The sequence below is a fragment of the Zonotrichia leucophrys genome, chromosome 2 (genome assembly GCF_028769735.1).
Source record: "Zonotrichia leucophrys gambelii isolate GWCS_2022_RI chromosome 2, RI_Zleu_2.0, whole genome shotgun sequence".
In the NCBI taxonomy this organism is placed as follows: domain Eukaryota; kingdom Metazoa; phylum Chordata; class Aves; order Passeriformes; family Passerellidae; genus Zonotrichia; species Zonotrichia leucophrys.
The window spans coordinates 78,584,144-78,601,714 of NC_088171.1; the positions used below are offsets into that span (position 1 = coordinate 78,584,144).

General features: G+C 43.9%; 1 protein-coding gene across 2 annotated transcripts; it reads left to right on the plus strand.

Moving 5' to 3' along the window:
• Positions 1-446: 446 nt before the first annotated feature.
• ZNF622 (zinc finger protein 622) lies at positions 447-8,722 on the plus strand. 2 transcript variants are annotated; one of them, XM_064705481.1, is made up of 8 exons: positions 447-514; positions 793-991; positions 2,682-3,290; positions 4,741-4,998; positions 5,702-5,864; positions 6,670-6,782; positions 7,647-7,790; positions 8,375-8,722. In XM_064705481.1, the coding sequence occupies exons 3-8, from the start codon at positions 2,684-2,686 to the stop codon at positions 8,500-8,502; spliced, it is 1,413 nt and encodes a 470-aa protein (XP_064561551.1). In that variant the 5' UTR covers positions 447-514; positions 793-991; positions 2,682-2,683; the 3' UTR covers positions 8,503-8,722. The 2 variants fall into 2 exon arrangements, with proteins under 2 accessions (XP_064561551.1, XP_064561553.1); XM_064705483.1 differs by lacking the exon at positions 447-514 and adding an exon at positions 547-609.
• The last annotated feature ends 8,849 nt before the right edge of the window (positions 8,723-17,571 follow it).

A 17,571-nucleotide genomic window follows, 5' to 3' on the forward strand; every position in this document is an offset into this window, starting at 1 on the left:
CCTCTGAATCCTGACAGTGCCTTCGAGGCGGGAAGAAGTTAGTTTCTTCTGATAAGAGAGCAATAAATTCTTTTTCTCTGAAAGATTTAGTTGTCCTGTGGCTACTATCTCGCTGCAAGTCCCTTCTTTAAAAAAAAAATCCTACATAGCATAGTTTCTATTTTAACAGTTTTTATAACCTAAAGCTATATTTAACATAGTACTTAAGAGAATGAATACAGCATTACTTTCTAACACAACACATATAATATTCATTTTAAAATTTGCGAAAAGCCAATCACAAAACACATGCATTTTTCACACAACCGAAGGCGAACACAGCCACACCCGGGCGGGCACGGCCCGCTCCCGCCGTTCCCGCCGCTCCCGCCGGGTCCCTTCCGGGCGCCGCCCGTGCCCCGCGCCCTCCGGCCGCCAGGGGGCGCGCGCGGCCACTCCTGCCGGACGCCGCGCGGCCGCTTCCTGCCCGCGCGCCCCGCCCCGCGCCCGGCACCGCCCGCTCCGCCGGCCGCAGGTGCGTGTCCCGGGAATGGGGGACGGGACGGGATGGAATGGAATTGGATGGACCGGCTCGGCCCAGCCTGGCCCGAGCCAGCGGGGATAGCGGGGGTAGGGGGCAGGCGGCGTGACCCGGCCGAGCCGGATGCGCTCCGTTGGATGCCGGCTCCCTGTGATCCCGGCCTGCTCCACGCCTGGCCTGGTGGCTTCCGGCTGCCGCCTGCGCCCCGCCTTATGTCTTGGGAGTTTTTTGGGGTTTGGGTTTATTTTTTATTATTATTTATGTATTTATAGGTTTTGCCCGAATTTTTGTTGTCCGTGCAATAAACGCCGGCCGTGTGCCAGGATCAGGGACACGGGCTCAGTTTAATTCCCGCCGAAGGCAGCTGAAGATCAGCCGTACTCAGGAGCCTCAGGGGAGATCGCGGTTTGCCGGAAGGGCTCGGCTGAGCTGCGAGTGCCCAGGGTTTGGTTTTCCTGCGCCCCACACAAGGTAGGACCCGGGGCTTCGGTCCTGGGGCTTAAAACGGGAGGGAAATGCGGGCGGGTTGTGGGAAGGTGCTGTGTAACTACACGGGATTTCTCTGTTTTGTGCAGTTTGTGTTGTAAACGCGTCTCCATGTGTGTGTCAGAGGTGAAGGTTTATGGCTATAGCTTCTCTTAGTTACAAACCTCTTCTTCTGAGCTGCTTTATTTTGGGTGGGTTGGAGCGGGAGGAGGTTGGGTGTTTTAAATGCCCCCGTGGTAATGTACAGTGTAACTTCTGTCTGTCCGTCCTGGGCCAGAACAATGTTCTGCCTCGCTGCAAGCAGCGTGTCACTAACAGCCAGCGTGGCTATGAGTCAGTGTTTGTGGCTCTGAGTCAGTGATTTATGGCAAAGGTTGGTGCCTGGGTGGGGAGAAGGGCAGGGAGCGCTGCAGGTGCCTGGGAACGCCTCAGGGAATACTCAGTGGATCTCTCTGTGGGCAGAGTTTTTCTCTGAAACACAAAAAGAAAAGCTTCTGTTATACTGAGTAGATGCTTATAGTACTCCAGATGATATGGCCTTCATTTGCTACATCCCCCCTGTCATTATCACACTGTAGATAGCACAAACAATAATTAATAAGGATCCCAGTGGTTCCAGGGAATGATCATTTCATAACATGTGTTTTGACTTCTACCACTGCTTCTCCCTGTTAGTAGCTTCACAGAGGGGCTGCTCTTCCTCTCCCTGCTTTCAGACCCCCTCATCCTGATGTTTGTTTTTTTCTCCAGATTTAGCCATAGTTTTTCTAAATCAGTTAAACAAGGAGGGTCCTTTCTGTGATCAACAGATGCCACTTTTTTTTGCTCTTTGCTTTGGGAGCATTCAAGAGATTCCATCAACTTTGTTTAAAAAAAGAAATCAAAGTTTTGTTAAGCACTGAGAAGGAAGGAAATGTATGGATTTGGAAAGGACAGCATGAGTGGGAGGTCACTGCTCTGCAGTTGTCCTGTCCTAGCCCTAGTAACATGGGTTGGCTGGATGGTGGGAAGTGAAGGGAGACCAGGGTTGGTTAGTGGTTTCAAGTGCTAGATCTAGCATGACTGACTGCATCTCCAGATGAACAGCTCTGCAGGGTAACATGTTGTCAGCACTCCACACGCTGCTCCAAAGTAGCTAAGAAGGCTTTATTTTTAAAGGCAGTAACTTTTTTTTTCTTTGTCATTTATTAAGGCTGTGGAAGATACAAAATAGGTGTGTAAGCAGGTTTTCCCTTTTCCCCTTTGTTTCTGAGGAATCACTGGTCTCCCCAAAGTCTTACAGTTGGCAGAAGATGAGCTTGTTCAGAACCTCCAGTCACTGATCTTCAGTGAAAAGCATGGACCTTCTGAAATACTGTTGCTGTGACTGGGGGCCCTCTCATGCCTCCCAGTCCCAACAGGCACAGCAGGTTCTGCATCCAGAGCTGGGATGCTCAGCTGCTGTTGTGCTACAAGTAAACTCAAAGTCTTTTATTTATAAGTTTCCTGTCTTGCTGCTGCCCATGAATACTGCACTCATTGCTGATGATGATGTTTAGTAAATTTAATTCTGTGCAAGAACTGTGTGTGTAACACTGCCCCTAGGAGAAGGTTGTCAGGATGAAGGTGTTGGGGCTTTTTTGTGTCTGTTACTTAATTTTTAAAACATAATTTTATTTTTTTTGCCATTTTCTAGTAATGGCCACCTACACTTGCATCACTTGCCGTGTGGCTTTCAAGGATGGTGACATTCAGCGTGCCCATTACAAAACCGACTGGCACAGGTACAACCTGAAGCGTAAAGTTGCTGACATGCCTCCTGTCACTGCTGAGAATTTCCAGGAGAGAGTCCTGGCACAGAGGGCAGTAGCAGAGGAGCAGAACAAAATCACTGCCACTTACTGCACTGTGTGCAGCAAGAGGTTCTCCACCTTCAATGCCTATGAGAATCACCTCAAGTCCAAGAAGCACCTGGAGCTGGAGAAGAAAGCTGTGCAAGCTGTCAGCAAGAAGGTGAAAATATTAAATGAGAAGAATCTGGAAAAGGGGCTGGCCCCAGAGAGTGTGAACAAGGATGAAATGAACACTGCTATTCAGCAGGCCATCAGAGCCCAGCCATCCTCATCTCCAAAGAAGACCCCTGTACCTGCCAGTAATGCAAGTGGCTCTCCAGTGTCCAGGGAAAGCGCCAGCTTGTCCCAGAGCAGAGAACGACCAGAAATTCCTCCACGGCTGCAGTGGTTTGAACAGCAAGCAAGGAAGCTGGCCAAGCAACAGGCAGAGGAAGAAGGGGATAATGAGGAAGGTAAGGCAGTAAACACACTGACAGAAAATAGCTTGGGATATTTGCTCAAAGCTATGGTTTGAGCAAAAGCTTCCTCCTACTTCTCTAGCAGTACTGCATTTTCCATCACAAAAGATCTTGCTCTTGCTCAAATTTTCAGTTTAACAAAGGAGTTGAAGTTGGCCCATGTTTGCAGTCAAGGACTCTGTGCCAGTGTCTGGACTGCCAGCTGTTCAACTTACAGCCAGACACTAATGCATGTAAAAATTGAGTATAAATAGTCACTAGTATATCTATGTAATAGAGCACCATTCCCACATAAAATGTCAAAGGAATTTTCCTTTAAAGAAAGCTAATGTAACAGGTTACCCTAAAACTGCTTCTGAAAAAATAAATTAAGAGAAATCCAGTTATGATAATTTGCTATTGTCCCAACTCATTTCCTGATCTGTTGAAGGGAGGTGGGACTATAGTTGGTTTTGTTTCCCCCTGCCCACTGAGACCAGAGGTGAAAATTTGCAATTTGCTCTTTAACCTGATTGTGTAACGTCACCTCTGAGCATTTTGATGTCTGTGTTAAAATGGGTTTAAGAGTTGCCACCCCAGTGGCCTTTTCCTGTGAATACAGCTCTGTGTTGGAGGTCAGCCTGGAAAGCAGACAGCTGAAAAGAGCAGAGCTTCAGAATTTCCAGAAAGGAGTCCTTTTTAACCTGGATGCTTTCAGTGCTGTAGTTGACAGTGCAGCTCCAAACACATCTAGTGGAGCAGTTGAATGGGATGATTGAGCTGTTGTAAGGGGACAGGTATGAATGAGGTGGAACTTCATTTCAGCTTCTGAAACCCCTGTGTCACGTTACTGCGTCTGGTACAGCAGTTTTGTGCTCTTGAAATTTCAGTTGCAGTTCAGTGAATCTCTTCTACATGAGAAGAAACATTTACCTCTGAACATACAGTGTAACACCTAAAGAAGAAGCCAGCTTGCTCCTGTCTGATGTTAATGTGTTGTTCATAGATTGTATTGTGAAAATCTTAGTAGGTTTCTGGATGTTAACTGTTCTTTTAAGTGTGTAAACAGGAGTGTGTTTTCCTCACTGCTGGAAGTGAGTATTTTCCTGTGTCACCAGAGTTGTCTTGTTTTCAATGAGCCATGCTTGTGCTCTTGCACTGTGGTGAATTAAATTTAAGGCCTAGAAATAGCAGTAAAGTTAATAGTTGAGAAAATGGAGGGGGGAAAGTATCAGATCTGCCAGTGGTTTTTATAAGTGACCTTGTGCTTTGCTGGGCATCTTAAAAAGAAATGCATTTTACTGGCATTGGTAAACTCTTACACCTGGAAGTGACTCTGTTGCACTTAGCTGTAAGAACAAAAAAATGCAATATGTTCTATGATGGCTTTTTCTAACTTATTTGGGACTTACTTTGCTTGGGAAAAGTATAAAATAAATACTTTTTTTTAAACTTCCTTTAAAAGACTGGGAAGATATGGATTCTGGTGAAGACATTGGCTCTGACGAAGAGATGGAAAGTGTGGAAGAAGAAGAAGAGGAACAGCAGGTGGAGGCTGAAAGCATTCCTGCTGTTGGGGCCATACCAGTCACAGACTGCTTGTTCTGTTCCCATCACTCAAGATCTCTCACAAAAAATGTGGCGCATATGACAAAAATCCACAGCTTCTTCATTCCAGACATAGAGTACCTTGTGGATCTCCGAGGACTAATCAAGTATCTTGGTATGACTGAGTGCTCTCTAATCTTTTTGTCAGGATAGTTATATTCTGATAGTACTTATTTTTGTTTGGATATGACACCAAATGTTTTGGTTTGGGTTGCTTTTTTATTTTTTTTGTCTGAGTATTTTGAACATGAGCAGAACCACAGGCTTTCCAAGGAGAATGAGAGAAAACTTGGATGAGCAAACATGGTCATGTACCCTGCAGATCTCTTGTAGTTTCCTGATGTTGAGAAAGTTGTTCAGATAACGTGAAATTTGGGACAGAATTCTGTTGCTAAAGTGTGCATATGAACTGTCTTGTCCTACCAGTGAGTCACAAGTATTTGTCTCTTTGGTTTACAATGCTTGTGAGACAGATAAAAGGAAAAACTGTATCATCCTTCAAGTCTAAAAATAATGATGAGAGTAAAATAATTTTGGAGTATTGGATAGAGAACATGTTGGAGGAAGTGTGAAGTTTATTATTGAGAATGCTGAATGACCCATACCTTGTCACAAGAAATCTTTAAATGGCCAGACTTGTCCCTGGTGGGGCCATATGGTCAAGGCCTAGGAACAGCAGGGCTGTCCTGGAAATTAAGGGCTTGAGGCTCCTCTTAAGTCTCTCTGCCTGCAAGCTGGGAAGGCTTTGTCACACTAGTGTTAATTACTGACTAGAGAGATTTTGTTCAGACCATTAGAAGTGCCAATGTTTTCTGCAGGAGAGAAAGTCGGCGTTGGGAAAATCTGCATCTGGTGCAATGAGAAAGGGAAATCCTTCTACTCTACAGAAGCGGTCCAGGCTCACATGAATGATAAAAGCCACTGCAAACTCTTCACAGATGGAGATGCTGCCCTGGAATTTGCAGATTTCTATGATTTTAGGTGAAGTCATTTGTCTTTGAGTGGGACACAAGTGGGGCAGACAAAAGAACCGTTAAATATTACATTAGAAACTATTATTAATTCTTAAAATTTGATGGTGTTTCAGGTTCCAATATTTATTTTGCATTGTTGGTTCCCCACTGTTTTAGGTAATGGCAACAACAAGATTGGTTGTCTTCTTCTGTGACCATAATTACCAGTCCTACATCAAAGTACATTTTGAATTCTGTTTTGTGTGTTTGCTGTTACTGAATTGAGGTTTCAGTGCACCAGCAAAGGCCATAAAAGGTCATAACTGTCTTTCCCACCGCCTTTTAAACAGATTGTGGACTTAAGACCTAATGTGGGTTTCTTACATAAGTTTCATTGTGTAGCTGGAGTTGAACAGGACTGCTGTGATTTAGAGGCCTCTTGTTGAACTTCCTGCAACTAATCCTAGGATGTGTTCATTTTGGTCAGAAATACCTCATATTATGGTGACACGGGGAGCTTCTGAGAGCACTCCTTCAGCAGCTGTGCAGAGCTGGTGACCTGCACTGGGGTAGCTTTTCACCATAAGTCACTGTTAGGTGTGCAGCAGCAGAGCTGTGCTGAGCTGCAGAACAGGGTGGAGGAAAAGGCTTCCTTGTCTCCAGGCTCTGTTCAGGGCCATGTTCTGCTGTCAGGAACTCTCAGACCAAGGCAGGTGAAACATGGCAATGTTTGTGCCTTGCTGTAGCTGTGCATCGTGGTTCTTCTGTAGAGTGGGTCTGGATAGTTGTGGCTGCTCCCCGTGTTTAAACCATGTATTGCTGCTCTTCCACAGGAGCAGTTATCCTGATCACGAGGATGGGAAAGATGTGGAGGTTCTTGGAAAGCACTCGGCAGAGAAGGAGTTGGATTATGATGATGACACCATGGAGCTGATCCTTCCATCAGGTAGGCACAGGGTTTGTGTCACAGCTTACTTTCTCTGCACTTCCCGTATCTGCCTCCAGTACCTGCAGCACAGGCCTCTGTTGTGTTTTCCTCTGGGAAGGGAGAAGGTAATTTAGCATTTAAGTGTCTTTGGGGTTATTTCCTCACCTTCCATTATTTTCATTTTCAAGTAGTTCAGCTTCTTCAGCACTGATGGATATTGGACTGGAACAGTGGATTTCTTTGCCCATTTTACATCTTCATTATCATGTGACTCTCATGGTTTACTCCAACAAGAGTTTCCATATTTGTTTGAATGCAGCTTGGAGAGGCTATAACTTAGCTTATCTAGTATAGGAGCTTTTTGTAGAGAGTCAGCTCCCACCTAATTCAGTAAACTAGTTCAGTAAATTGAATTATTAAGTAGCCTTTCTCTAGTTCAGCATTTGACACTCTCACTTTTATTTTTTGTTTGGTGGTTTTGTATGTGGGGACCCAAGCCCTTTCATTCTGAAAAGTGCTGCTCACTCTTCAGTTACACAAGTTTTCCTGAATGTCAGCAAGTGGCTTCACTTTCAAGTCAGTGTACTTGGAACAGCATTGCCTGTCTGCTCATTCCACTAATTAAGATTTTCTTTTCTGGTAACTGCATGTTTATTATCTGAGCGAATGCCCTCTTGAATAGCAGTACATTATGTGTTTTTTCTTCAAGCAGCTCATACAGTAACTATGTTGAGTTCCCTAATAATCCTAAATTTTTTAAGATTTGGGCCCTTTAATAACATTTCTCAGCAGAGGGGTTTTCTATAGTTCTCACAAGGTGTGAGTACTCCGTTTCAGAAGCTGTTTCATGATGCACAATAAGCTGTCCCCTCCTGTGAGCAGGTGCCAGGGTGGGTCACCGTTCCCTGATGAGGTACTACCGGCAGCGCTTTGGTGTGACCCGAGACGTGGCCGTGGCGAAGAACAAGAAAGCCGTGGGCTGGGTGCTGCAGCAGTACCGAGCCTTGGGCTGGACAGGGCAGGCCGGTGAGTGACCGTGGGAGGGCTTTGCAGAGCAGGAGGCTCTGGGAGGGCATCACTCCACAGTTCCAGAGGCTGACTTTGCTTTACACATGGGCTTTATGCAGTAGTTTGTCTTGCACTCGGTTCATTTTAATTCCTGACATCCAAGCAGATACAGGAAGTTTGTTTCTGAACTCCAGTGCAGCTTCTGTGCAAGCTTTTCATTCCAGTCTTTGTGATGCTTGGTGACTTCTGAGATTTCTTGGTTTCTGCCTGTCCAAGTCACTACTTTTGCAATTTAATAATATAAGTCATGCTTTGACAGAATGCTTTTCCAGTTGGGGAACAGAGTTGTGGTCTATATCCACTTTTGAAATACAAGAATCACATTTGGAATGCAAAACAACCTTTGGCCTTAATCACAGTCACGGGTATTTGTAGAGGGAACTGGGCTTTCCCCAGAGAAAAGTGGAAAGAAATGTACCAGTATGGGCAGGAAAGCCTGTAGGTAACTGCTGAAGCACGTGGGCAGGTCAGCTGGTTTGCATACAGGTTGTAAGTAAGGTGGCAGACATTGATCCATCTCTCTTCCTTCCCTCTCCCTGCAGGGGCCATCTCTGCCCAGCAGCGTGACATGCAGTACCTGCAGAGGATGAAGGCAAAATGGATGCTCAAGACAGGAATGAGTAACAATGCTACAAAGCAGATGCATTTCCGGATGCAAGTCAGATTCTGAGTTCCAAAGAGAACTGCCTACAGCTGGTTATGGGAAGGGGGATTTAATGGTTTCTGGGTTGTGGATTCTCCTATTAAAATGGACTCGATACCTGTCAAATGCTGGTGTGTTTGCTGGTGTGTCTTCTTCTGTAAAAAGAAAAATGGCAGAGAACTTGTCTCTTCTGAAATAATGGTGGGCCTAACTTATAAATAAAATATCTTCAGTGGAACATGAGGCAGAGTAGTCATGGCTATGACTGAAGGTACATGCATAGTCTTGCTGCCCATCTTTGTGCAGCCCATGTCTGGGGGGCAGTTGACATTGTCATTTGTCTGAATATCTTCAGTTTCCAATGCTACTAACTGGTTGAAGCCAAGAGGAGCTCCTAGATCTAAATGCTTAAGATGGAGTGTACTGAAATGTTTTCAGTTGTTGTGCCAGACATATTAGCTGGGCATTTTGGAGTTCTGGCTGGCACTGTTGAGGTGAAAATTTGAGAGCAAAGTTTCATGGAAGGTTAAGTAATAATTGTTTGAAGAAATGCACTGATGGAAAACATAACTCCAGGATTAATGCTGTCCTCAGAAGCTGACTGTACCTGCCTAATGCTCCAGCTCAGGGCTGGATTAATAATCTGCAGCGTAGTTGTTTTACATTGAATGTAATGAATTTCATTTCTTGAAAACTGCTCAAAATTATCCTAACATTCAGATGAATGTCAATCAAAATTTTGCATTTCCTGCTTGAAACTCTGAAGATACTGTGGATGACAGTGTTTGTTGTTCCCACTCAGTACTGGTGTTTGGTCATCGTCATGCAGTGACCCAAGACATGTATTGGGTGGAACAGGTAGGCTCTCCCACTTAAGCAGGGGAACTGTTGCAGACTGGTGCAGAGAAAACCTGCGTGTTAGAGCTGAGGCAGCAGTGCTGCCTCGGTCCTGCTGGTGGAGATGTTAAATGTGTCCATGACTTTACCAGTGCTGACCTTCCTTTAGGGAGGCTGGCACCTTCAAAGCCATGGGCTGGCTCCTGATGCCCTGAGCTGTAGTGTGCTGGACTCTTGAGTGTGTGCCACAGGAACATGGCTGTTTCCTTGCCTCTCTGTTCATTGGGAAGGCAGCTGGCTACAGCCAGGTCTCACTTCTGCATTTAGGATTGCTCTGGGTTCCCAAAGAGTGGCTTTCACTGTGTGGTTTTGATAAATGTTTTCTTTCTTTCTTGTCAGTGTTGTGTGCGTGATGTCACTGAGAATAGCAGAGAGACATTTATCTGTTAATGCTGTATTTTGACTTAAAGTTTTTCTCTAGTCTCCCTAAGAGGTAAGTTCTAAAGAAGCAGCTCCATCATCATGTCAGCACTTCTGAGACAGCAGTGTATTAACGGGACTCTTAAGAAAGTGATAATTTCATAGTGGAGGTGCATGCTGTGTGGGGGTTTTGGTTTAGTGGATTTGTCTGTGATGTTTTGCTCATTTTGGTTTTTGTTTCTTTAGTGAAAGTTCTACTGCCTTGGAAGTTTTTTTTGCTGTTCCTGCATTTACTGAGAGCAAAGGGCTTGAGCAGTAATAGAGGGTACAGGTTCGCACAACATTTAGTAAGTAAACTGACTAATACATTTAGAAAAGGTGTAGATTAGAGAAAGGAAAATGGAAGCAGAGAGAATTTTTGAGAAAGGCTGTGTTCACATCCAAAACCTTAAACTAAAGTTGGATTGATAAATGAGTACCTCCTTTTTCCTGGCAAGATAGAGTTGCTGCCATTGTATATCCCTAGCTGGATGTGTAGAGGTTTCACTCTGAGTTATTCACTCTCAAAGTCAGAGGTAAGGCACCTGGTCTCAGCTACGTGACTCAAGCTGTGTGAATTGTCAGACACCATATCCCTTATTACAGTCATGACCTGGCCCAGCCTGTGGTTATGGTATGGATTTCTGGCACTGAGGATATACCCTGCTTGTATGTGACAGGTCCCAACATCTGGCCATTGGGAGCTGGTAGTGTCTTTTTCTTTGGAGAGTTACTATCAAAGGGTCTTAAGTTTATGGGTAAGATTGTCTTTATACATAAATACACAAAAATACAGAAGAAGAAGGCTTAAGGCTTACTAACCTGAGTATTGAAACCTGCAGAACTGGCTTTGAATACCAGAATAAGTCACCAGTGAGAATCAGAGCAGTACGCAGTCTTGAGCTTTTGGTAAACAATCAATCATGGAATATACAAAACTTACAATAAAGACTTATTCTGAAGGAGTTTTGGGAATAGCCTAGTACAAATGCTTCAGTCTTAGTGGTTTAGAGTTTAAGGAGGCTTGGCAGTGAAGGCAGAAGTACAAGGAGATCATTGATCCACTGACAAATTTGCAGACATAAGGTTTAGGCTGAAGGTGCATGGAGTTTGCCACTCTCCTCAGCATGAAAGGGAACCAAAGGCAGCTCCTGTTCTTTGTACTGACTTGCTCAAGGAAGCCTGCTCTTTATGAGGAGATGGGGATTGCCTGAATTTCCTGAATGTTCTAGTTCAGAAAAAATGCTGGTAAGTAATTATGAAAATTGGTGGTCATTTTGCAAGTCACAGGGAAGCAGGAGGAAGTAATTGGTATAATTTGCACCTATGATTCTGTCCTATACATCTTGCTGCAGTTTAGTCAGAAGAAAACGGAAGACAGGTATGGGAACCTACTGGTGCTTTACAGGAAGAGTTGTAATACTCGGGTGAAAATGGCTGTCTTGGAAAACCAGCAGAGGGCGTAGGAAAGCTTTTCCCGGAATTGTGTTTACTATGAAAAGAAATAAGGCCGAATAAGAGTGCTTTCATGCAGTGCAGAGGTAGGGTGAGACTGCAAAGCTCACCACTACCTTGAGTCAAGATTAGCACCAGGCTTCTGTGAAATGAATTGCTATTAATATCTTTATGTAGGTCCTGGGAGAGAATTGCTGGCACAGGATGGCTGGAGCAAGTTCATGGGGATCGTCAGCAACAGTGCTACAGTCTGCACAACTTGTAGATAATTCCACCTGTGTCCAAGTATTTGAGAGTATTTTTATTAAACACACTTCTCAGTGTTTAGTCTTTTACCTCCCTGTACAAAGGATAGCTGAGGGCAATTTTTTGTTTCCTAAGAGAATTCCAAATTACATTTGTTCCTACCAGGGAGCTGTGTTTCCAGCTATGATCCAGCCTCGCACTTGTGCTCCCCTCCTCTAACCTTGCATTTTCTGGCTCCTACAATGAGTAGATTTGAGACTGTGTCAGAGTACAGTGGGTACTCTGGAGCAAGAATTTCCTGGCACGAGTGTAATTCAGTGTGCATGCTCTTCCCAGAGCAGATCACCCCATCTCAAGTGGTGCTTTCACTGTAGGAAAGGCTGGGTAAGAAGCATAGCAAAGGTAGCTCATTTTGGACAAGGATGACGTTCTTCCTGCCTGTCCATCCATTAACAGCTGGATATTGAAGTGATCCCAGTGCTGTATCTGACTCTGCAGAATGAAGCAGCAGCATGAAAGAACTGGTGAAGCTGGTGGAGCACATCTGTACATCTGACATCTCCTTTTGGAAGTAGTTCTTCTGTTTTGTACACTTTAGTTACCTAACAACAACCAAATGCTATTAGAGGGAAAAGCATGTACCTGTCATCTGGAAGGAAGGGGCTAGGAATGAGAGAGAGGCATATGGATATAGTGTGGCAGAGACACAGGGGACTCAGAAATGGAACACATTTGCAGCTAATTATGCTGAAGCTGCAAGTCAACAAGTATTTAAAGTAAGCAGCCCCTTCAGGAGTCCACTACTGATTCCTGATTGGTGTCTTCAGGGCAAAGGCCTGACATGTAAAGGTGCTGGACAGCTGACAGCTGATGCTGGGGGGGCATCTCCGGGAGATTCTCCACTGCAGCTCTTAAGAGTTACTTTTGATCTATTGAAACTGGGGCATCCTGTGCTAATGGGCTTCATCTGCTCAGGGCTTTGGTCATCCTCCTCCACGCTATCAGCTCAGTGCTGCTGGTGGGACACTGCACTGCAGGGGCTCAAGTGGGTTTGTGCTATCATGACCACAATGGATGGAAGTTATAAATAATCTTTAGGACACGTGAGAATGAAAATTAAAAATACATCTTTAACTCCTTGAGTCTTAATGCTTAATTGCTTTAATCCCGCAGTCTACCTTGCTGCAGTTGCAGAATAGCAGTCACCAGATTATCATCAAATCCTCAGCAGCTGGCAGAGCTTGGATATTTTAAATGACCATCTAAAGGCACTTCCGACCCAAAGGAAATTTCTGTTGTCTCCCACTGCATTCCAAACTGTGTAAGATGCAGCAGCCAAGCATTTCAGGAGCTGTAGAAGTGGTGACAGGACACCTGTAACCGGTTTTGTGTTAGGGATTTCTGCACATCTAGTGTACCAGACTAAAAGGCAGTGCGATAAATTCTAGCTGGACAGGAAGGGAATCACAATCACTCTGAAAGTTCTTCCCAGTGTAAAGTTAGATGACTCTTCCCCAAAGCAAAAAGTGATCTGTTAGCAGGTCTTTTAATAATAACATTGCCAAGCATGTATGTCTTCATACAGTTCTCTGATGCAAAGAAAAGAGCTGTCTAACATTGAGACATATTTATTGTTATTCCTTATATTTGTTGTCTTGGAATCTTATTTGTTTTTTACTTTACTCTATTTATATACTCAATATTTGTCAGCAATTTACAGTGATCAATTCCATAACCTTTCATGGGGAAGTAAGAGGCTTGCTCCTCCTGCATCATGTGGGCAAAAGGGAATGTGTACCAGGACTCAGAGGAACTGCATGTTCACATCAGGTAACCTCATATCTTAATATTCCTTTCTTGAAGGATCTTCAGGAAACAGGTCTGGGTAGGAATGACTGGCAATCAATAAGCCAAATAACAGACTTAGCAGCAGCAAATGCTATTGATTACAGAAGGGGAAAAGGAAAATCTTTACATTTTGAATGAGCTCGAGGCCACAAAGAACCTGATGTTTTACAAAATGAAATTTGTAGCAAGATACACTTCTCCTTGGAACACTTTATTGTTTATGCCGCCAGCTCAATGAGAACTTTAATATTTAAAGCATGCCAGGAGGACCCAGAGAGAAGTTTACAAAACTGAGTGGCTCAGTGAATGGTCACAAGACCAACAGAAGTTGCATTTCTGCAACAAATGGGTAAACCAAGGACTTCAGATGTGTAAGAGCAGTGCAGCAGGATAACCTGTTACCCAGCTCTGGTGATATTTTCCAGCAAGCTGAGGTGGAAGGAGTCTCCCTGAGCCTTCTCCCTGTGTCAATGGGCTGCAGTGCTCCAGAGCCTTTGGCCTCTGCAGCACATGGAGGTGCAGCCCTCAACACCAGCTGAAGCTGGGGTGTGCTGTCTCTGCCTCAGCTTCCTCTGCTATTTGTGGTTTTTTTAAGCTAGGAAAGAGGGCATGCTTGTAAACCTCAGGGCTAATTTGCCTTGCATTGCTGCACCTCAACCAAATCCCCCCATGCAAAAACAATTTCACATTTCCTACCCCTGCCAATGCCTGTTAATGGTTTGCAAGGTTTATACAGTTATCTACAGATACGTTGGCTTCTCTTTCTCTGGCTTGGGTAGCTTTCCACCCTTGAATTGCTGCACTTTACAGACATGAAAGCAGCCTGGCTTTCCTAGGCAAGATCTGCATTTGGTCTTTCCCTGTTCTGCTGCACTAACACTAATGCCTTAACAGGTAGGGCAACTGTGTGTGTGTTCATGATATATGCACTGAAAATATTCATAAAATCACTGAAGTTTTCCAAAATCCAGATATTTTCTGACATCTTTCACAGGAGCAGTCATACCTAGTTTACTTAATTCCTTGCAATCAAGGTGTTTCAGTAGATCCTGCCATTCAAGTTGCCATATTTTAACTAAACTATACTGTGCAGGCTGTCAAAATATGGCATTTCAAAATGAAGAATGTTTCAAGGGGTTTTTCCCACTAAGTGCTAAGAATTACCAACTGATATTACCTTAAAATGTCCATAGGCCAACAATAAACCCAGACTTATTTTTGCTCTAATAATTGACCCCACATCCAAGTAAAGGACTGGTAAATGGTATTGCCTTTCTTCATCTTCAGTACAGGACATGCAGTTGCCTCTGCTTTCCTGCCAGTGGAAGGTTCATTGTCCCACAGAGAAGGGAAGAGTGACCTGTGAGCTGTGGAGCTGTGTCCATCACCCTTGGATATTTGTGAGTTTTGCCAACAGGTGTCAGTAGAAGCCCCATAATTCATCATAGAGTCTGTCTTGGTTTCCTTCCTTATCTGTTGAACTCTGCTATGCCTAACATAGCTACATGAGAGAACACATTGTGCTCAGGTTTGTCCTTGACTGTTTTCCACCTAAAGCCATTGTGGTTCTTCCTGCAACACAGTTCCTGACAGAAAGATGGCCTTTTATAGAGGAAGGGAGGAGCAGTACAGTCATGGCACAGTTTCACAGCCATTTACAGAGCACAGAGAGGATTAGGTGGCTCTGCTGTGCCCACATAGTTCTCTAGCAAGGAGCTATCAGGAATTAGTCAGCAGGATCTAATGCAACATCTTGCCTTCCCCCAGGTCTGGGCACTTGCCTTGAGTTGTAATCTGAAGCAGAGAGTCCTCTCCTGAAGGCAGATGCCTTTCAGATAGCTGACCAGGACTGACTTAAAGGTTTAAGTGCTTGCAGGAGGGTGCCCTCTTCTTAATTAATAGGCCAGCTGTTCAAATTCTCATTACTCAGCAGCTAAATATAGAAATCAGCCAGATGCCTTTGAAGTTTTATATTAAATGACTTGGTCTTTTGGGCCCATGAATCATCCATTTTTTTCTGTACTGTGGCATGGCTCCAGGAAGCAATCCCAGCACAGCCATTAAGAATAGCTGAGGTACTTTGGGCAGGATTACAGCCAAAGCTGTACGTGCACTCTGAAGTTACTCAGGGTCAGGAACCAGTGCCAGAAACTGCAGTCAGCCCACCTTGAGCATTTATCATGTCCCAGCTGCGAGATCTCCCAGACTCAGAAGGTCACGAAGCATTGAATCATTTGGAAATCCACCTGTTCTTTCCATGGTTAGATACCCTTGCACTCTGTCCTTGTTCTGCTGCTGTTCCTCTTGTTCCTGAGTCATCTCAAGCTGGCTGGGAGCTCACAGGGCTCAGTGGAGTAGCCCCAAATCCGTGCTTTGTTCCTTTACATCAGCCCTCAGTTAGGAATTTGAGCTCTGAGTAAAGCAAAAGAAGCCATTGGTAACTCTAGCAAACAACCAACGGAACTCTGACAGCAAAATAACATTTTACATTTTATTCTTCCTGCAGTTTGTGTCAGCAGGAGCAGATCACAGCTCCCATGCTCACCTAAGCAAGGCATTCCAGTATGAAGGCTCCCAAACTTCCAAGCCCATTTTATGCCTATCTGTGACAGCAGCAGATATTAGCAGCAAATCAGTCAAGCAGAGAGAATAAATACATAAATCCTCTGTTATTCTGTGTAATACTTTAGCACTTCACTGATTGTGGGGAAATAATCCCCTTCTGACTGGCTAGTAGGGGATGGTTTGATGTCCAGTGGCAAGTGCAAGACTAGGACTGAAAGTCATCCAAAGGCATTAAGTCATGTATCAGGAGCATCCAGGCAAACTGTGCCCCTCTGCCCACATGGTCAGTAGCTCTTATGAACAGTTTTGCCATAGCCTTTCAAACCTTCACACGCACAAAAAAATGTCACAACTGGTTGCCTTGATGTATTTAATCAGATCCCTCTCAGTGTTTTCGTGTAAAATCATTATGAGAGCAGTTTATGGGCTTGCTTCCCTTTTTAGCATTCCATTCCTGCTAAAACTTTGCACCTTTCATAAATCTTTGCTTCTCAGAGTTTTACTGTGTACCAGTTATATCTTAAGTGCTTGTGGGGTCTTCTTGTGTGACCAAGACATGCATTCCTATTAGGTATTATCTCAGAGGCAAACTCTTGACAATTCTGAATATATGCACCTTGAACTTTCCTGTTTTAATTCATTAGTCACCTACCAGCAACTCTCAAGGTTATCAGAGCAAAAAATGAAATCTGCAGCACAGCTTAAAGGGCTTGGGGAAAAAGAATAAAGTAGTATGATAAGGGGAAAAGGGTTTGTGCAGTCCAAAACCTCTGCATATTGAATGTGTAAAAGTTTGCAGCCTGCAATAAAGGAATCTCAATGGACTTTTAGAGGATAGTATTTGCAGAGTAGTTACTTAATGTTTTAAAAGTCCATTGAAGAAGTAGGTGAGCTGTTCTTATAAACTAGCCAAATGCTTCAGAAAAATATGAAATATAGCCATTTCAGCATTTTCCAGATATGGAATAGGTGACTGGTTCTCAGGTAGATGTAATTTATTTGATTTAGTTCCATTTTAACCTTTTTGCCTCTCATTTTATTTTTAGTCGTGTACACGGAGCTTTTGCTTTTTTCTCTGTACTGTGCTACAATTTATGATTTTTGGAGCCATTGAAGACTAAATTGGAATTCCTTCATTAATGCAACAGCATCAATTTATGAATGAGTACCCAGCAGGTTTTGAAAGGCTATCTTCCTCCTTGGCCAAGGTGATGATATTGCAAAATGCCTCAGCATTCCTGCACATCTGTTCATCTTTCTCTGTGATGTGCCCTATCTGGAGTACAAATACAGATCAAGGTTACAGCAAGAAAGAGATAAATGTATTCAGACAGAAGGAAAAGGAAATCTTGCAGTAGGCACCAAGATCTCTTCTATGAAGAGCCACACAACATTGGGGATGTTCTCCCTCAAAACTTAACTTTTTGTAAGGGCTCTGATTCCAGCAGGTGTTTTGGCATAACATAATTTGCATTATTTACAAACATTATTTTAGATGTTCAGTTTCTTTGGCTAACGTGGGATGTGTTAACCTCGTTGCTTTCCTCTTCCTGCTGTCTGATGTCTGCTTGTCCTGAATTTTAAGACTAAAATACAGAGAAATGCTGCTGATTCAGTAATCAGATCAGCCCTCTGGGCAGTGATCTCTAGGCTTCCTTCCAACAATGTCTCCTTTCCAATCACTTT

Excerpts from the sequence above, each read along its gene's own strand:
- ZNF622 (XM_064705481.1), top strand. The coding sequence starts at position 2,684 with ATGGCCACCTACACTTGCATCACTTGCCGTGTGGCTTTCAAGGATGGT. Across the intron at positions 3,291-4,740 it reads AGAAGGGGATAATGAGGAAG|ACTGGGAAGATATGGATTCT; the intron begins GTAAGGCAGTAA and ends TTCCTTTAAAAG. Across the intron at positions 6,783-7,646 it reads GGAGCTGATCCTTCCATCAG|GTGCCAGGGTGGGTCACCGT; the intron begins GTAGGCACAGGG and ends TCCTGTGAGCAG.